The sequence below is a fragment of the Dryobates pubescens genome, chromosome 26 (genome assembly GCF_014839835.1).
Source record: "Dryobates pubescens isolate bDryPub1 chromosome 26, bDryPub1.pri, whole genome shotgun sequence".
Classification (NCBI taxonomy): Eukaryota; Metazoa; Chordata; class Aves; order Piciformes; family Picidae; genus Dryobates; species Dryobates pubescens.
The window spans coordinates 14,559,115-14,579,111 of NC_071637.1; the positions used below are offsets into that span (position 1 = coordinate 14,559,115).

The window sequence follows — 19,997 nt, forward strand, 5'->3', positions numbered from 1 at the left end:
AAATATGGGATTTGATAAACACTACAACGTCCTGGGATTTTTTTGGGGGGGTGTGAAAATCTCACCCAAAGAATGAGCAGAGTATTAGAATCATTGCTTTACTTAGCTGAATTGAATAGATCCCCAAATCCTGGGTGGAGAACTGCATGCACATATGTCTTTACATTTCGAATCTGATTCTACATTTAATTAAGTGATGAGTAAAGCCCTTTTTGACTGAGTTACTGCAGAATCACACCTTGTATTTCTGGGCTTTCTTGCTGTGCTCTCCAGTTGAATGCAATTTGTGCTTAGAGACCTGCATTTAGCATCTAAACATTAGTGCTTTACAGACAGAGCTGGGCTCTACACAGCTGGTAGGGAGGAAATAAACTTAGTGGACTCTCTATGATATTTATTTTAAAAAATCCTTTAAAAAATGAGCTGAGTGTGCCCAGCAGGGACCTCTGTGCCCCCAGTAGCCTTTGCCAAGCAATTGGCCCTTCGATGGCAGTTCTGCAGTTCATTGTGGACCAGCGCTGGCGCTGCCAGACCAGATCGGCCCCACGGCCTCGCTCAGCGAGTATCTCCTGTGACAGAGCCCAGCACCAGCTCTTCCAGAGAACGATCACAATGTTCCTTGGTGGAAAATCAGGATGTTATCTGCCTGCTGGGGTGGTTCTTTCCTGCATCTGAACTGCAGAGCATGCTGGGAGATGGAAAGATTGATATCTGTTATTTTATTTCCTTATCTGAAGGAACTTTGAACATCCTCAAAATCATGAACATTTCTAATTTATTTCCACCCCCCCCCCCCCCCCAGTGCCTTGGTGTCATTTTGCTGCCATGAGTTCTGTGGGCTGCATGAAGGAACATTGCTCTGAATCCCTTTGGTGTTTTCTGCTGGGTTTCTGGGTTGGCCCATTTCTTATTTGCAGGATTTCATTTGCCATGTCACCCTCTCCTTGTTCTTTTCCACCTCTGTCGTGACCTATTCGTTTTTATTCTGCTCTTGACAGCTTCATCTCTTGCCTCAGTTTCCATAGATCAGCTGAAGCCAGGCAGGCTGTTACTTCCAAGCCTGAAGATGATTTTTGTAATGGAGATCTTGCAAAGCTCTGTCCTGAGACCCCAACAGCAAGCAGCACTTGTGGTCTGTGTAAAAGCTTTGTAAGGGTTGTGGTGAGAGAAGTGAATTCAGTGAGCACAGGGTGTGAATGAACACTCACCTGAGGATCTAAACTTTGCATATTAAAGAGAAAGGGCCTGTAGGAGCAGGAATTCCTGGGATACTCTTCCAGTTTTTATTATTGGGAGTGTTCATTTACCCACCTGCAGGAGCCAGCAGGTAAAATAAACCACTTAGAAACTCCTCTTTATCGTTACTGTCACTTTTCTTTCTCTCCTTCTTTCAGATGATCACTCAAGAGTGAGATTGCAGCTGCTGGATGGGGACCCTCACTCTGACTACATAAACGCCAATTACATCGACGTAAGGCTCCTGGACATGCCCACTATGACAACTCTGCTTCTGCATTCAGTGCATCTGACATAGGGACAGGCTGTTGATCTGCTCTGAGTGACAGCTGAACATCACACAAACATTGTGTTGTGACAGGGAGAAGGTTCTCAGTCTCCAGTTAATTCTGTCTGGCCAGATGGAGATTTCCTGTCTTTGACAGGTCCACCGGCAGAAGCAGAATGTGGTGTGCACAGGAATCAGTGTCAGCCCTGTGCTGGAGCATCACTGGAGCTCTGAGACAGCAGCTTCCCACAGAGTTGCAGAGCAGAAGGGCTTGCAGATGGATTGATGTATTTGTTTTAGTGTCAGTTTAGTGCCCAGGGATCTTGTGGAGTCTCCCTCTCTGGAGACATTGAAAACCCACCTGGATCGGTTCCTGTGTGACCTGGTATAGGTGATCCTGCTCTGGCAGGGGGGTTGGACTGGATGACCTTTCCAGTCCCTAACATTCTGGGATTCTGTGGAAATACCATTCAGAAAGCAGCCTCCTCACACACACAGTGATGGACACACACTCCTTGTCTGCAGCTCCTCATTCCTAGGGACATGACCCTGCTCAGAAGAGCCTTCTGTAAAGGGTGAAGAATGCCCCTAGTAAAGTTAGAGAAGACTGGTGTGCAACATTTTATACTGAGGCAAACACTCACTTCCCTTCTTTTCAAAGGTGCAGCTTCATGCCAGTTAGTTTTCAGAGCTGTCCACAGGTTAGCACTTGGGTTTCTTCAAGGCACTGTTAAAAACTGCCCCATTTTCTCTTTGAGACAAGGAGATCTGATTGTTCAGCCTAAGCAGGATCCCATCACTTAAAATCTCATAGGGCAAGTGAGTTGTTCATTGATTCCATAAGCAGTGTTAGCACACTGTTAAGAAAGCAGCAGTTGTTGGTACCTGGGGAGTATAAAATCCATGCTGGTGTGCTTTGAGCTGTGATCTCAAGGTTTCTCTTTTCTTCCAGGGCTACCACCGGCCTCGCCATTACATTGCAACCCAAGGCAAGTTCATCCTTGTATGTCTTAAGTATTTGTAAAAACCACTGCTCTTTTAAGCTGTTGTAAGAGATATTCACTGAGGGACATCTCTTTGGGGGAATGCCGGGGAGCTTGGTATGGGGGCACAAAGGAGAAGGGTTTAGGACATCCACAGAAGGGCAGTGAAGCTGGGGAAGGGTCTAAGGCACAAGTTTTGTGAGGAGCAGTTGAGGGAACTGGGCATGTTTAGCCTGGAGAAAAGGAGGCTGAGGGGAGACCTTCTCACTCTCCACAACCCCCTGAAAGGAGATTGTAGCCAGGTGGGTGCAGTTCTCTTCTCCCACATAACAAGTGATAGGATGAGAAGAAATGGCCTCCAGTTGCACCAGGGAAGGTTTAGGTTGGACATCAGGAGAAATTTCTTCCCTGTCCCCAGCTGCCAATGGCAGTGGTGGAGTCCCCATCCCTGAAGGGATTTAAAAGCCATGCAGATGTGGTGCTGAGGGACATGGTTTAGCAGCAATGATGGTTTAACAGCTGAACTCATGGAGTCTCAGAGGTCTTTTCCAACCTTTCTGATACTATGATGCAGGATCTTTAAGACACTCAAACACAAAACCTCAGCAAGGGAAATAAAAAGTGCTGCAGACTTAGAGGTGGCAGCACAATCTATAATGTGTCTGTTGTGCATGAAGTATGAGATTGGAACTAAAAAGGACTTCATGGAGCTTGGGTTTACCTTCTGGACTGAAATTGCTTGAGGGGGGCAATATGAATAAGCCTGTGACTGATGAACTTGTGGTGAGTGTGAAATAGGAGGAAATGCATTTGATCACCACCTTCTGTTAGTTGATGAGTTTCCTGTGCCTGTGGGGGTAGGAGGTGGGGGGAAGAAAAAGAGAGAAAAACCCAACACAGTTCAGCACTCAGGGCTCCACGTTAGATGACATTCTTACTCCTGGGTGCTGTTTTCCTGCACCACTGGCCAAACTCCTATTGCCACAACCACTTCCTCTACCACATCTATCACTGCAAAAGTGCTATTAACAGAAAAGATAATTAAGTTCTGCCTTATGACTTCATCACTGCCTTTGCTGGTCCTTACTGAAAGAGTAAAGAAACAGACAAAACCTGTCACTGGGGGATGTATGAGCCTGGGGATTGCAGCAAGGCAGAGAACATGGAGTATGAGGAGAGTAGGTGAAGAGAGGCTGTGAGAGGATTTAGTCTGCAGTGCGGAAGAGAGCAAGGAAACAAGGCCAGGGAAAGGTGGTAGTTAATAAACCTCTTGTGAGTACTTGTTTGGTTGTTTGAACCTGGGCTATTTCTCTCTGGGGGAATAGCCAGGCAAGGGCTCATTTCTGCATGGTTCCCTCCTTTCACAATAAATATTAAAATGTGGAATGGAGGAATTTTAGTGCTGCGTCAGGTACAAATTTCAATACAGCCTCACTGTAGGGTGCATCCATTTCCCTCCACTTACAGATGATTACTGGAGCTGTCTGCACTCTATGATACAGGCATCAACTCTCTTTCTAGAGTTCTAGAACCTCAAATGCCCTCTGTGAGGAAGGTTGGAGTGTCTGATCTCTGAGAGCCTCAGGTTGTTGTACCTCTGTAACCCTGAACTGCAGAGGGATGCTCTGAAAGGGAGAGTTGGATCCTTTGGGAGCAGGACAAAGGCTGGGGAACAGCTGAGAAGAGTTGTCCTTAAGATGTCCTTTTGCCTTTTCTCCTGCCCCAGGGCCTATGCAAGAGACAGTGAAGGATTTCTGGAGAATGATTTGGCAAGAAAACTCTGCAAGCGTTGTCATGGTCACCAACTTGGTGGAAGTCGGCCGGGTAAGGATACCACCTTCCCAACACAGGAAGCCAGCGCAGCACTGGGTGTAACAGGGTGCTGTGTTCAGGCAAGCTCAGCAAGTGCCATGCCATTTGCTTCCTGTAGGAAAGGAATGAAGGAAGCTGTTCTGGGCTTTTCTCTAAAATGCTGATTTTGTAATACTTAGCTGCTTCCCTTCTGGACTAATAGGGATCATGTTCCCGCTGTAAGCCTCAGCTTTAGCAGGGTTATACAAACTTATGCTAGCTGAGAAGCTGTCTCCTTTCCCAGTACAGAAGGCAAAAGGTACTTCTGTAATAACTGTTCTTTATCTGTACAATGTGAACTCCTCTCTGTGCACATAAATCCAGAGGGGTGAGAACACACATCTGGTGTTGAAACTCTCCCAAGAGCTCTTTAAATGGCAGTTCAAAGCCTAGAGTTTCCAGTCAATTCAGAAGATCACTGCTCTGTGGCGGTATGAGATGTGCACAGCTGGATCCTGGGGCCACCCAGGAGCGTTGGCCACATCAACACCCACTGAAAAGAGAAGACCGAGGGGGCAATCCTGTAAATGCTTACAAATACTTCAAGGGTGGGTGCCAGGAGGATGGGACCAGGTTTTTTTCACTGGTGCCCAATGACAGGACAAGCAGTAAGGACCACAGATTTGAACATAAGAAATCTCAGCTAAAGATGAGGAGGAACTTCTTTAATGTAAGGGTGACAGGAACCTGGAATAGGCTGTACCAAAGTAGAGTTCCCATCTCTGTAGACATTCAAAGCCCACCTGGATGTGTTCCTATGTGACCTTCTTTAGATGAACCTGCCTTGTCAGGGGGGTTGAAATCAATGATCAACAGAGGCCCCTTCCAACCCCTACCACACTGTGATGCTGTGCTTCACTATCTTAGATGAAACAGAAACCCCTGTGTCATCAGGAGGCAATTGTCAGAGCCCATGATGAAGCAAATATGATTAACTTATGTAGGTTAAACTTTAGGGAACGAGCAAAGGGCACGCCCAGGGTGGTTTTCCATCCCATACTCTTCCCACTCCTCATGGGCTTTGATTTAGAGCCACTCACAGCCAGAAACTGGAGCTCTTGAAGATTGTAAGCTGATGCTTGTCACCTTCTGCTGCTCTGGGACCAAGCAAAAGAAATTAAATGAGAGTTTATTCCCAGCCATTAGTAATTTCGGCTGCTTTGTACTTGATTTCTTTTAGATCTGCTGGTTGAATGCTAGCTGGTTCTGCTCATTTATTGTTATTTATTCTACTGACACTTCAGTTTGAAATAAATGCCTCCATGTGAGAAAAAGCCCACAAACCCAACAAACCTACCTTAATCATCTTTAATATTTATAAAACCCGTTCTGATTGTGACTGGAACTGGAACATGAAACCTGCTTCACAGTAGCTAATTGCTCCAGCTTTTAGGTGCTGTTTCTCTCTTTCATGCTAAAGCATTTAATAACTTGATAGCCTTTGTGAGCCTAAATATCCCTTCTAGAGCTTCACAGCCTTGGCTTTAATTTCTGCTGCTAGTTTTGCACATGGCTTCTGGAAGTGGCTAAGCTTGGGATATATTTACACGACCAGGTTTCTTTCTTGAGCCTCAGCTGAGACTTGTCACAGCTCATGGAATGTCAAATTTGTGTCCCTGTCTGACAAGGAGAGCTTAGAGTCAAACAAATTTAATGTGTCAACAAGTATCTCACATTCCCTATGATCTGAAATTCTTTGGCTGAACAGAGAGGGTTGAGAATTACAGGAGAACATAAATATTTCTCAGTGGTAGTGACTGACAGGTATTCTGTAAACATGTTCATGGGCAGGGGTGGAAGGAAATTTAAAGGAGACTGTCTTACAGAAAGAGAGCTAAATTCATCCTCTTCATTTGCATTCACACAGAGGAAACAAACCAAACAAAAATCCTCCCTGTGGTTTCTCATATAGTAAAGGGATTTTTGAGCAATTTATCCAGTTAATTTTGCCAAGGTCTATACATCAGAAGGTAGCCCCTTTTGGGTTGTCTTCAGCTCAAAACCAGAGTCAGATGTAGGTCAGCTCTGGCTCAACTTGAGCTTGATTCCCCTCATTATTTGCTTTCTTTCCCTCCCCAGGTAAAGTGTGTTCGATACTGGCCAGATGACACCGAGGTCTATGGAGACATTAAAGTCACTCTGATTGAGACAGAGCCCTTGGCTGAGTATGTCATACGTACATTTACTGTGCAGAAGGTAAGGAAAGCTTCAGTCACTGCAACATGTGTGTTCAGCAGTGTGAATGCAGGGCACCAGAGCCAGAATGCTCTTGGAGATGGGAGCTGTTATTGTTTGGACAGCTTTCTCTTCAGAAACCTTCATTTTGGCCAGAGATTCCAATTTTGGACAAATGATTTTGCATGAACATCTTGATGGAGCCACAGAAGTAGAATCTGCAGTGCATGAGGTTTAAATGCATCCAAGAGCCAGCAGATAGTTGATGATATGCCAGGAATAGTAACTGTTGTGTTCCAGGGTGGCAAATTACAGATGAAAAAAGGTATCACTTAAACTGGGTGCCAGGTAGGGTGCCCTTTCTACAGCAATAATAATATAATAGTATAAAAACTATCTCCAAACTGGCAGCACTTGGGAAGATTTGTGTTACTTGTAATTAGAAATTGGACACCGAAGTCTCAGAGTCTTCCAAGTCTGTCCATATCACTGGCCAACACTCAGTAAGTGGTTTTAAAGTTCCTCAAACATTCCTGCTAAATGATCTTCAGCCACACTGGGGACATTTCTGCCAGCTTCCTAGTAGATCAGCTCCACATTTCATCAAATCACTGGAAAACTTGGCAAGAAATGCCAAAATCTGGCAGGTTAGAGGCCCTGCTGCTGGTCTCTGCCTACATTTTGTGTGCAACAGAATCTCACTGGCACTTCTGTGTTACCCTTTGCAGGGGCACACACAGGTGGTGTCAGTTTGCATCTAACTTGGTCTCACCAGAAAAGCCAAGTCTGGGTACCAGTTTACACCACCAGCTGTAATCTCAGACTGAGATTTTTTGGGGGGCAGGAGAGGGCAGAAGAACCTCTGTTGTCTGGGGCGTGATGTTTGTTCCCCAGGCCATTGCTTCAACACCTCAAAAAAGGATTTAAAAGTGACTTCTTGGTGGTTTAGGGCAAGTTGGTGTTAAGCAAGGTTAACCTTCGCAAGTTGTTGTTAACCAAGGTTAGCCTTGGTGTTAACCAAGGAGGCTGGAAAAATGCAGCTGTGGTATGCTGCCACTGAAGTCACTCTGTCAAATTCTTAATCAGCTGGGTTTGAACTCTAAGACCACAGATTTTAACTGGGAGCTGCCATTCACCTTCATAGTCCTTAGTTCTGTGTTCCCCACTTCATTTGCGCTTGAGCTCAGCTGGGGATCTCAGCGCGAGGAGCCCCACGGAACATCTTACTGTGTCAAACGAGCGCTAAATGCTGTTCAGCCCTCCGCGTGAGGGAGAGGAGCAGCGACCAGAATATGCTGATTGCAGTCTGAGGAAAGAAAAATAGAGGCTGTGTTGTCTCCTCAGAAAGGCTACCATGAGATCCGAGAGATTCGGCAGTTCCACTTCACCAGCTGGCCAGACCACGGCGTTCCCTGCTATGCCACCGGCCTCCTGGGCTTCGTCCGGCAAGTGAAGTTCCTCAATCCCCCAGAAGCAGGACCCATTGTTGTGCACTGCAGGTATGTGAGCTCTTTGTCTCAGCTTTTCCTCCAGCTTTCTTTTTCTCCCTCCACTTCCTTTCTTGTTCTCATCTGGCAACAATCAGCTACATTTCGTTTGTTCCAGAGTATAATTTGCGGGCATCACCAGGAAACAGAGTGGCATTCGGGTTTCTTTTCTAAAGCAGCAGCTCTGAAGCTTAGCTGGCCTGAATCAGAGATTACCCAAGTAGGTCAGAGAAGGCCATTCAAATGCAGAAGACTCTAGTGGCCTGTAGTCTCTTAGATACTCATATCAGAGCTGGAAATATCTGCCACAGCCATTCCAGTTGTTATCTACAGCAAAGCTCACATGGCAGAAGGGACAATGCCTAACTGTAAAGCAACTTTGATTTCTGTACCCATATGCTCTGCAGTTCAGCTTGGTACCCAACATCAGCACCGGGGCCAGTTCTCATGGAGACCTTTATCCATAATCTAGGTGAAGGGATTGAGTCACCCTCAATAAGCTTGCATACAACATCAAGCTGGGTGGATGTGTCTGTCTGCTTGAGAGTAGGAAGGCTCTACAAAAGGATCTGGACAGGCTGGAGGTCAGTTGTATGAAATTCATCAAGGACAAGTGTTGTGTCCTACATGCTGGTCACAACAACCCCATGAATAATCCAGGCTTGGGGCAGAGTGGCTGGAAGCTGCCCAGCTGAAAAGGGTCAGGGGTGCTGGTCAGCAGCCAGCTGAAGTTGAGTCGTTGTGTGCTCAGGTGGCCAAGTAGGCCAACAGGATCCTGGCTTGGATCAGCAGTAGTGTGACCAGCAGGACCAAGGAAATTATTGTTCCCCTGTACTCAGCAGCTATGAGGCCTCACCGTGAATACTGTGTTCAATTTGGAACCCTCATTGTGAAGAAGAGCACTGAGGGGGTGGAAAGTGTCCAGCAAAGGGCACTAAAGCTGGTGAAGGGTCTGGAGCACAGGTCTTGTGAGGAGCAGCTGAGGGAACTGGTGTTGGTAAGCCAGGAGAAAAGGAGGCTGAGGGGAGACCTGGTTCTCTAAAGCTCCCTGAAAGGACATTGAAGCCAGATGGGAATTGGTCTCTTCTCCCAAGGAACAAGGGATAAGACAAGAGAGAATGTCTCAAGTCGGCCTGTGGTGTGGCTCAGTTGGTAGCACATAAGACCCTTAATGGGAAGCTTGTGAGTTCAAGCCTGCAGTGGGCACTGTTGTCCTCCCTACTCTAGTCATGGGGTCTGTGGTGACAGGTTGGACTCGATGATCTTTGAGGTCTCTTCCAACCTTGGTGATACTGAATACTGAAGTTACACCAGAAGAGGTTTGGGTTGGACATGAGGAACAATTTCTTCCCCAAAAGGGTTAAGCTCTGGAACAGGCTACCCAGGGCAGTGGTGAAGGCTCCATCCCTGGAAGGATTAAAAATCCATGTAGATGTGGTGCTGAGGGATATGGTTTAGCAGTGACCTGGCAGTGCTGGGTTAATGGTTGGACTTAATGATCTTAAAGGTCTCTTCCAACCAAAATGATTCCATGATTCTAGCAACAGTCTTATCTGAAATGTCACTTTGTCTTCCTGGGTCTGGATGCCAGCACTGTGCATCTTAGCTTCCTCAAAGCCCAGGAGCTGGGATGGGAATGTCAGGCTGAAAACCTGCCCAGGCTATTGTGTGTTTTTTTCCCCAATCAGCTTCCAGCTATTAAATGAAAGGGAGAAGCTTGAAGAATTCTCACTGCTTGGTTTCCAGCTGTGAAAATTCAGACTATTGAACCACATACTTGCCAAGTCCCCAGCTGCTGCTCTTACTGGTGAGGGCTCTTCTGCACTGTTTGCTCCCAACTGAGCTTAAAGCTCTGCTCTGGAAGGCACTGTTTGAATATGTAGAAGAGTGACCCTGACTTGAAGAACTAACAGTTTGAGATGTGATCAGGCGTGCTGCTGGTGATGGGAGAGCAGACAAATGCACACCACCTGGCATCAGGTGACTTTGAAAGCAAGCAAAGACATTGCTACAAATCTGGGTTTGGGCTGGCAACAGCTACTTCTGCAGTGCTGAGGTCACAGCTCAGGGTGTGTGTCCTAAAAAGAAGACATGGCTGAAGAACAAGGCTAGAGAGCAGAGCTGGCTGTCCCAAAATCTCACCCCTAATCAATCCACAGGCAATTACCTCTAATTGCCATGCTGTGTTACTGGGAAGAGAGAAGGAATACACTTCACATCCACTTCATAAAGGGAAAATCAATTAAATCTTACCTTTTAAAGCCAGTTTTGGGAGGAGGGAGTGTTTTGTTTTGTTGAGGGTTTTTAGCAAGCAATGAATCTGGTATGTAATAGAACACAGCTAAGCCTGAGGAGCTGGCAGAAGGGGATTTGTTCAGAGCTCAGGGTACCTTGGTGCCGTGACACGTGTCTGGCCCTGCAAGGAGTCCGAACCCGATTCGTTGTCACCAAGCAAGCAAGGAGACATTTTTCATCCTTCACATTTTAATGAATATATGCCATTTCCTCTCCCTTATTTATCTGCTTTTGAATTTTAATGACTTGCTTTAAGTGGTAATTACCAAGTTCTCCCTACCAATGTCTGGCTGGATAATCTCACTGTTCGATATTTATGAAGTGCCAGGATCCTCTAAATATAGAAATGTTATAACTATTTGTTAAAATTCTGAGAAGCTGAGAGATAAAGGGAGAGGAAATGCCACTTATTCATTAAAATTCTGCAAATGAAAAATATCTTCTCTCTATTCAGCAGTTGATTAATCTGGTCCATTAATTTATGGTCATTCATATCTCCTTGCTTTCGGCTCCGCTGGAGTCTGTGTGCAGCTGAAGTTTCCCTGATTTCAGCTGAGTTTTCCTTCTTCCTTTGGAGTAATGTGAAGAGACGCTCTCCTCCCTCTATCCTTCACACCTAACCAGCTTGGATGATTTCCCAGGAGGGAAGGAGGACACGATGACAACACAGTTTTGCAGGAGATGGTCTGCACGCAGCGGGGTGCTGTAAAGTGAGGAGTCTGAGTAGCCTCGAGCTCCTTGCTCTGTAATTTTACAGTCCAAGGCTTGAAATCACCCTCCTCAGGACACAGACTCCTCCTGATTGGGAAGGGAAAAGAAATGTTTGAGGTGGAAGACTGAATCCCTTTCACCATGGCCACTTGAGTAAAACTGTGCATGCCTTTTAAGGAGTGCCATGGAAGAAAATGTCTGGAATTGTGTCTGCTCGCAGCCTGGGGGCTGCATGACGAGCGGTGTGCAAGTGAACTGACCCATAACATCATAATGACTATTTTCCTAGAGTAATTTCTTTCTTTGTTGATGTTCAAGAGCACAAAGCCTTATTTTTCTCCTGCCTGTGTCTGTTTCCTTTTCAAGAAACATTTTTTTACCTCATTCTCTTAAGTCCTAAGCTCATTTATCTACACACAAAAATTGGTCCATCAAAGAGAGAGGAGCAGCTTCCAAGAGAAGACACTTGTGTGATACAGCTGTTTTCTCCTTCATAAAGCCCTTCTCTCTCATGGTCCTGTGATAATTCAGACCCTCATTGTTTTTCCTTCTTTCAGTGCTGGTGCTGGGAGGACAGGGTGCTTTATTGCCATTGACATCATGCTTGACATGGCAGAGAATGAAGGTGTGGTAGATATCTTCAACTGTGTGCGAGAGCTGCGATCCCAAAGGGTTAATCTGGTGCAGACAGAGGTAGGTGCCAGCAGGTCTCCTCTTACCATGTACCACTTTTCTGTCAGCCTTGCCACTCAATGGGAGCCCAGCAATTCATTAAGTCAACACTTCCTTGCTGTGTGATGTGGCTGTGCTGAACTTTCAGTGGCTAAACATGACCAGATGTGCGTCAAATCACATTAACTGTCAGCTGCCCAGGGCCTCCCAAGACAGGAGGGCAAACCTTGAAGCTTAGGTCTTAGCACTACTGATTAATTTTATTCACCTAGTGGAGAAAAGCTAGCTCCTGAGTCCTCTCATGACTCATTCATATGTGTGCTGCAGACTCCAGTAGTGCCTGCTTTATATCAGTTGTGAGCTAAACCAATGAAACATCCTTAATTCAGGCTCTGGGTGCTGGTGAAGCAAGCTGCTCAGTCACATAGTGTGATTGTGCAGCAGCTGCACAAACTCCTGTGGAACTATTATGCTACTGCAAAACTTTTAGGTGTGTGCTTCAATGCCTTCTCCTCCTGAGGGTATGGACAACAGCCTGGAACAGAGAAGGGCTTTTAACTTTGTTGGGCTTCTCATATTTAATTCAGGGGGGAAAAAGCTTTGCCCAGAAAACTAAGTCCAGGGATTTTGAAGAGCCAGATGGAGCAGAGCCTTTAGTACAGGTGTTTCTCCGGGTGGGGGGGCATAACTGGTCCAAAGCACAATCCATCCCTGACCATTGCCTTGTGACTGTGAACAGAAAAACTTTAGACCCTGATCTTCTCCTCAGCAAACCCACATCTTGTCCTGGTGTTCCTGAGTGGTGAGTTCCCATTTTACTTGTAAATTTGAAATGAATACGTGAGACCTCGCATGCAGTGATGGATGAAATATGCTCACAAAGCTGTCACATAGCACCCTGTGTAATTTGTCTCCACGTGAAACAGAGCCAAATATGCATATCAGGCATGATTTAAGAAGAAAGAAAAGAGTAAGTGTGGTATTTCATGCTCTGTATTGAAAATATGATTATAATCCCTTATTCCCTTCCCTGTGCAGGAGCAGTATGTGTTTGTCCACGATGCCATTTTGGAGGCCTGTCTCTGTGGCAACACAGCCATTCCAGTTTGTGAGTTCAGATCCATATATTACAACATCAGCAGACTAGACCCACAGACCAATTCCAGCCAGATAAAAGATGAGTTTCAGGTAATTGCCTAAGTCTCAGCCATTACAGCTGGTGTATTGGAGGTGTTTTTAATCACTTTCTGTGTGTTATTTTCCAATTTCCAGCAGAGCAGAGGAGGGGGACAGCTGATCTTTGTTATTTTACTACTGGATCAGGCAGAGATTTGGTTCTGAGCATGAACTTCTCAGCCTTCAGCAAGGAAAAAAAAAATCCCCATCACTTCAGTAGAGCAAGGGTACTAATTTTCATACATAATGTTGTACTTCTCATTTCAGCAAATATCCTGTTGTTCATTTTCCTGTGTAATTTATGCAGAAACATTTATGCCTCAAGGTCCCTTATTATCCATTCTTGTGGCTCATGTGCTGCTTCCCAGTCTTGACAACCAACTTGTTGACATCCTTCCATACAAAGGAGAAAGTGAGCTCAGTGAGCATTGCTTTTGTGGTTGTCAGTTTTCACTTCCTAGCAGATTTTGCCAGGTACCTGGTGATGACAACTGAAATGACACGTGGTAAAACTCCCAGGTGCTGGCTTACCACAGTTTGTCTGGGGCTAGCAAGAAAATGGGGACCCTTCCACCTTCCTGTGTCTCCATTGCTTATCCCACCTTAACAAATGGGCTTGGGACACGAGTGCTGAACCTGGTGCGGTTGTATCACTGGCGCAGTAGAGAACTCGCTCTGCAGAGCATTCAGCTAAGCTTTCCAGTCTTATGTATTTGTAAATCCCTTTAGGATTTTCAGCCAACACCACTGTCTAGAAAAAAAAACCACACCATCATATTTTGGGAAACTTGAAACAAGGTAAGTCTGATGGGATAGAGAAAGAGACTTCTGCTGTTTGCTGGGAGGCTGCTCTTAGCCAGCAGTAAACCAGTGAAGGTTCCTTTAATTATAAGAAACGCTCACCCCCTTTCCCAGCAGAGTATCTTCTGCAGCAAGAGAAGGCCTTTTGGGAGCCCCAGTCTGAGACAGATGCCTCTTTCCCTCCCTCTGTGCAAAGGGAGAATGTGTGTTTTTAAATCAGAAATCTTTCAGGGATTCATCAGGGTTGGTGTAGTGAGATAGACTGTGAGTCCCAACTGCTGACAGCTCAATTAAAGAAAGCTCTGGTTTTATCAGGTGATACCAGATCTGCACAAGTGTTCCTGGTTCTGGATGCTTGGCATGAAGGAGCCAAAGCCTAACTTCATCAAATGCTGTTATGCTATTAAAAAAAGAACCTCCACTTGCTGGGCTTCTTTTGTCAGGGTTTGTTGCCTCTGTGCTTGTTCTTTTGAGCTGCCAGGGGCTGGCAACTCCCGTGGGAGGAAAATGCTCCAGTGTGCTTTACATAAGAAGTTCATTCCCTGTCTAGTTGTAAAACCTATTTTTACAGGATTTTGGCTCAGAGCATTCTTCAGCCCCAATTGTCTGGGTTTAATGCAAAAGATGGTATCTATTGATACAATCCTTATGAACCAGTTGATCTAACCATAGATCTGGTGGTGCAGTTTGTGTTACTTAGGTTCCACTGGCCCTCTGGTAAGGCTGGATGTGTTTCTGATGCACTCCATTGTGCCTCAACATGTTAAAGCTTGTTCTGAAGGCTCTTTGTAATCTGAATAATTATGAAACCAAGGGAGAGAGAGGAAGAGCACAAAATAGTCACCTGCCTAATTATCTGCACTGTCAGAGATCTGAGGTTCCATGTTGCTTCCCCAGCCACACTTCCTTACCTGCTTTCTATCCTGAGACAAAAGGGCTTTTACGTGGAACCTGCATCATTTAGGAGAGCTGTGTTACTTGGGGTTTTATCCTTTGACACATCCCACTATCTTGAATTGTTTGACACTCCTCTTTCCTCCATTCATAACCTCCCTGTGACAGAAGTCAAGCTCTTGGTTAAGAAATGTTGGCCTCTAAATATTTCGTCTTCCTCTGACGAGGGGTTCACAGAGAACACAGAAGAAGTGACAGTAAAGTGACATCAGATAGCCACTCATCTACCACCACTTAAGTGGCAGTGTTGTGTTCACTTTGCTGTGCTGGTTTTGATCCCTGCTGACCGGCTTGAACTGGTTTGGCAGGAGGCCTCCACAATGGATGACACACAGGAAAATTAGATTTAAAGAAATACAGTTTGTCAAGCTGTGGGAAAGGCAGATAACAGTAAAAGACTGACAGCAAGACCCCAGAGATAAGGTGTGACTGTGTAAGTGAAGCATCCTGTGTGTCACTCCAAAGGGAAAGCAGCAGTTGAAATAATACGTGAAATAAATAGACTTTCCTGTTAAGAAAACAAAACAAAACAAAGCAACAACCAAGCAACTTTTTCTCTTAGGCTTTTATGTGCATTGTTAAGATAAATCAGTAGTTGGATTGGAGTGAGGAATCACCAGAAAATTGTAACCCAGTCTGGCCTGCTGGGTACTACTCAGGGTACTTCTGCACAGGATCCACCTGAAGAGGGAGGAGGACGCAGGCTTCCACCCTAGAGTTGGTAGAAACACAAGGACGGTTCACTCTGTGACCAGGTCAAAGCTGCAGCTTGAACCTCTGTCAGCTGTTTCTGACCTCCAGGAAAGAACAGAAATGTTACCTAGCTGCTGTGGGCTTTCAGAGCTGAAAGTGTGTGGTGCCCTCAGCTTTTGCTGCAGCTTGCTGTTTTGGGACTGTGTGTAAAACACAACAGTTCTGTGACAGCAACGAGCTCCTGGGTGCTGCCTTTGCGTTCCCTGCAATCCGAGGGAGCTGCCAGCTTAGGCACCTTTACAGCAAGCATGTTGTGCAGATGGCATCCTTCTTGGAGGTAAATCCAGAGACAGCCTGCTTCTCTCTTTCTTCCAGACGCTGAATATCGTGACGCCGCGCGTGCGGCCGGAGGACTGCAGCATCGGCCTGCTGCCGAGGAACCACGACAAGAACCGCTGCATGGACGTGCTGCCCCTCGACCGCTGCCTGCCCTTCCTCATCTCCGTGGATGGCGAATCGAGTAACTACATCAATGCTGCACTCATGGATGTAAGCAGCGCTGCCCTGTCCCCACTGATCCCAGTCCACCTGCAGTTGATTCATTCTCAGGGTACTGTTCTGGGAGAGGGGAATCCAAAGCCAATGTGGGGTTTTTTCACCCGCAGTTTCTGGGGTTGGCATCTCCAGACTGGGCAAAGGCAAACAGAAGTGTGTCACCTAGGTGGTGGTTAACAGACTGTCACTCTGCCTGACCAGTTCATGAGATAGAATGCATCACAGAGTCATAGAATATCTATATCTCTCTATCTCTACCTCTATATCTCTTAGCTTTATCTCTATCTCAATCTCGATCTCGATCTCTATCTCAATCTCTATCATCTCTATCATCTCTATCTCTATCATCTCTATCTCTATCTCTATCTCTATCTCTATCTCTATCTCTATCTCTATCTCTATCTCTATCTCTATCTCTATCTCTATCTCTATCTCTATCTCTATCTCTATCTCTATCTCTATCTCTATCTCTATCTCTATCTCTGGTTGGAAGAGACTTTCAAGATCATCCAGTCCAGCCTTTGCCCCAGCACTGTCAACATGAAACCGTGTCCCTAAGATCCCAGGTCCACACACTGCTTACACATGCCCAGGGATGGTGTCTCCACCACTGCCCTGGACAGACCATTCCAATGTTTGACAAGCCTTCCAGTGGAGAAGTGTTTCCTAATATCCAGCCTAAACCTCCACTGTGACAGCTTGTACCCTGGCAGGGCAGGCGGACAGAGAAGTGGTGGGAAGAATCTTCCCATACATCAGTTGCTGTATAAGTTAGAAGAGAAATGTTTGCCAGAAGCTGCCAGCTCAGCTCTTTGGAAAGAATAGTTTGCTGTGTGGAATGAGTGATTTATTTGAACTTAAGCAGTTAAGAATGTGGGGAGTACAGGGATCAGATGTGCAAAGTACTCCAAGGCTGAAGGACAGGAGTTCAGCTGATGTGAATCTGTCTTGAAGGCATTCTCCCCTGCTTTGTTTATAGGCTAGAATCTCCTAGCACAGATCATTTGTATAGGGTGAATTATGTTGATGGTTTCTTTTTTGCTGGGATGCTTTACTGCCTTTGGACAGAAATGTCTTTAAAGCCTCTAATTACTGCACTTGGAGTATGTGTGAAATGTCCTCATCTTTTCCCCAGCGATGTTGGGGTTGGGCTTTCATTTTGTCTGCTCTTTCAGTCTGTGGGGAACTGCATTTAAAAGGCTAAGTCAAACCATCACAGAATTAATGTTTAGATCTTTTTCAGAACAATGGTGATGTTTTCATTGCAAATGTGCCTAAGGAAATAGTTGGTGGGGTTTTGTTTGTTCTGTTTTGGTTTTGTTTTAAAGCTGGTTCAGAGTGTGCCCAGCACCCTCTTCCTTCCCAGCATGGTCTGCTCAGCACTTCCACCCTCAACTGACTCCTATAGAAGAGAAAAAGCACACCCCACCCACCCCCCCCCAACTGACCTGGATAATACTTTGGGATTTTATTTAGTTCTTTAAATCCAAAATCTAGTTTGGGTGTTTTTTACCCAGAGGAATTGTGCCTCTCAATTCAAGTCTGCTTCACAGACATGCAGCAGAGAGGACTGTGTAGTCTGCAGGCTCATCTAAGCGTTGCCTGCCATGCTTGGCAAGAGATAAAGTTTGGAGCTTGTACCCTTTCATCTCCAAGTGTCTGGCAAACATTCACCAGCACAGCCCCACTGAGAACAGCAGCACAGTTCCCCTCCCTGCCCCTTCATGGTTAGGAAGATTGAGGTCAGAGGGCTTTGCTGAGGTGAAAGAATAGCATCAGAAATTAAATGCCAATGTTGCAGGCTCTGAACACTTCCCAACAAGCTCCTAATGGATGGCTGGGATTCAGCTGTGCCACCTCTGTTGTGCTACATCACCAGGGAGCAACAGCAGGGGCAGGGGGGGCTGCTAATCCCTTCTGTAGCTCCTCTGGTCCATTGCAGAAAAAGGAGGGAGAGCATTTGCTTCCAGCTGTTTTCCTTCCAATTATTAATATTACTGATGGTGGTGGTGGTAGTAGTAGTAGTAGTCATAGTAGAATTAGTATTATTTGCTGAGTCTCAAAATATAAATAATTGATTTGGGTAATCTCTGCTCTTGTGACACTTCTTTAATGAAATGTCTTCATTGGGAGCAAAAGAATCCCATTATGAGGCATTCATTCATTGCAGGGTGATAACAAGGAGAAGGATATGTGATTTGGATAATCTGGTTAAATGGCTCAGATTGCCTGGCCACAGCCTCCTGGGTATAATATTCCTTTGAATAAAAGTTGATTGAATTTTTTTTCTTCTCCTTCTTCTTCTTCTTTTTTTTTTTTAAACTTAATCTTATTCTTTTGTTAGAGCCACAAGCAACCTGCTGCCTTTATTGTAACCCAGCACCCTTTGCCCAACACCATAGCAGACTTCTGGAGGCTGGTGTTTGATTATAACTGCTCCTCTGTGGTGATGTTGAACGAGATGGATGCAGCACAGGTAAGTGATGGCTCACCAGGTCTGTCCTGTAACTTTGCTTCTCAAATCCAGGTGGTTTTAAGAGTGTTTCTCCTACCATTCTCTTTTACTCCTCTCTTCCCACCACAACAAATAAATGAAAGGGATATGGAGAGTAACAGGTTAATTTGGGTGCATATAATGAAGAATAAATTCATATGCTTGGCTCCTTCTAAGGCAGCTAATTGTCACTGAAATTAAAAGGGAGATCACAGAATCACAGAATGGTAGGGGTTGGAATGGATCTCTGGAGCTTATCTAGTCCAATGCCCCTTCCAAATCAGGTTTACCTAGGGAAGACCACACAGGAATGTGTCCAAGTGGGTTTTGAAAGTCTCCACAGAAGGAGACTCCACAGCCTCTCTAGGCAGCCTGCTCCAGTGCTCCAGCACCCTCACAGCAATGAAGATTTTCCTCATGTTGAGGTGGAACTTCTTGTGTTCCAGTTTGTGCCCATTGACCCTCATCCTATCACTGGGCACCAGAGATCAAAACACATTGTGTGTTTCAACCTGAGCCAGGTAGATAAGGAGAAAGTTCTTCACAATGAGGGTGGTGAAATAATGGAGCAAGTGGAGGAACCATTCCTGAAGACTTTCAAAGTCAAACTTGTATGGGCCCTGAGCAACCTGATCTAGTTAGATATGTCCCTGCTTACTGCAGGAGAATTGGACAAGATGACCTTTGAGGGTCTCCTCCTGCCCAGTGCCTTCTGTGATTTTATGCTCTATGATTCTAAGATTCATGGTCCTAAACCTTCCTCCTAAACCCACTTCCTTCCTTCTCATATTTTTGTCTGTTGTTGGTTCAGAGAAACATTCCCACAGCCCCAGTGTGCTTCATGCTTGCCTGTGGACATCTCCAGCAGAATTAAAGCAAGAGAGGGGCTGAAATCACTCAACAGATCTTTTTCCTGAGATTTCCAGTGCAGTTCTCTAATACTGAGAAATGTGGTTGGCACAGTTTCTGAAGGAGCACATTATGCTCTGTGGGTTTTGTTTGGTTTTATTTTTTCCTTCCAATATCATCTGTGAGTTGGTTTCTTGGCTACTAACCACACCATGATTTTCAGGAACTGAGCTTGCTGAGGAGGAGCTGCTGCAGTTCCCCTGCACCAGCAATTGCAGCCACCTTGCTGCTGAGTGGCACTATGATAAGAGCTTTCAAAAAGGCCTAATCATGCAATTTGTGTCAAGAGTACATTTGGCATGGCTAATTCACCCGTTACAGCACTTGTTAAACAAGAGGAGAGCAGCCCTCAAGTAGTTGGCACTTCACGGATTAATATTTCATTTGTCTCGTCTCGGTCTTCACAATCTTACCTCTCTGGAAGGCAGGGAGGTTATTGGTCTCTTTTTGTGATGGCAGTGGAGATGTCAATCACCCTGTTCATTGAGGGGATCTCCCTTTAGGGTGAATGCTCTGGGACTGCAGGCCCAGACAGAGTAAGATCTCTGCCCAGACGTCGCCTCTCTGGGTGACGTACAGAGCCCCACTGCTGCACAAGGAACTCTGTGCACTCATTGCCTCCTGTCCAGTTCACCCTGCCTGATTCTGCATCTTGCATGCAATCCAGAAGCCAATGTCTGTTTCTATGGGGTTGGCTAGAGGGCTGTTCACAGACCTGCTTCATGAAAAGCAGGTTC

At 45.6% G+C, this 19,997-nt stretch overlaps 1 protein-coding gene across 1 annotated transcript in view; it reads left to right on the forward strand.

The window, feature by feature from the left end:
- The window catches only part of PTPRT (protein tyrosine phosphatase receptor type T), a 435,070-nt gene that overhangs the window by 408,318 nt on the left and 6,755 nt on the right, over positions 1-19,997 (forward strand). The window contains exons 22-30 of the mRNA XM_054173729.1: positions 1,395-1,471; positions 2,457-2,493; positions 4,214-4,311; positions 6,418-6,534; positions 7,858-8,012; positions 11,564-11,699; positions 12,717-12,866; positions 15,678-15,851; positions 18,202-18,333. Of these exons, the coding sequence (XP_054029704.1) occupies positions 1,395-1,471; positions 2,457-2,493; positions 4,214-4,311; positions 6,418-6,534; positions 7,858-8,012; positions 11,564-11,699; positions 12,717-12,866; positions 15,678-15,851; positions 18,202-18,333 (1,076 nt within the window). The remainder of the gene's footprint in view (positions 1-1,394; positions 1,472-2,456; positions 2,494-4,213; positions 4,312-6,417; positions 6,535-7,857; positions 8,013-11,563; positions 11,700-12,716; positions 12,867-15,677; positions 15,852-18,201; positions 18,334-19,997) is intronic.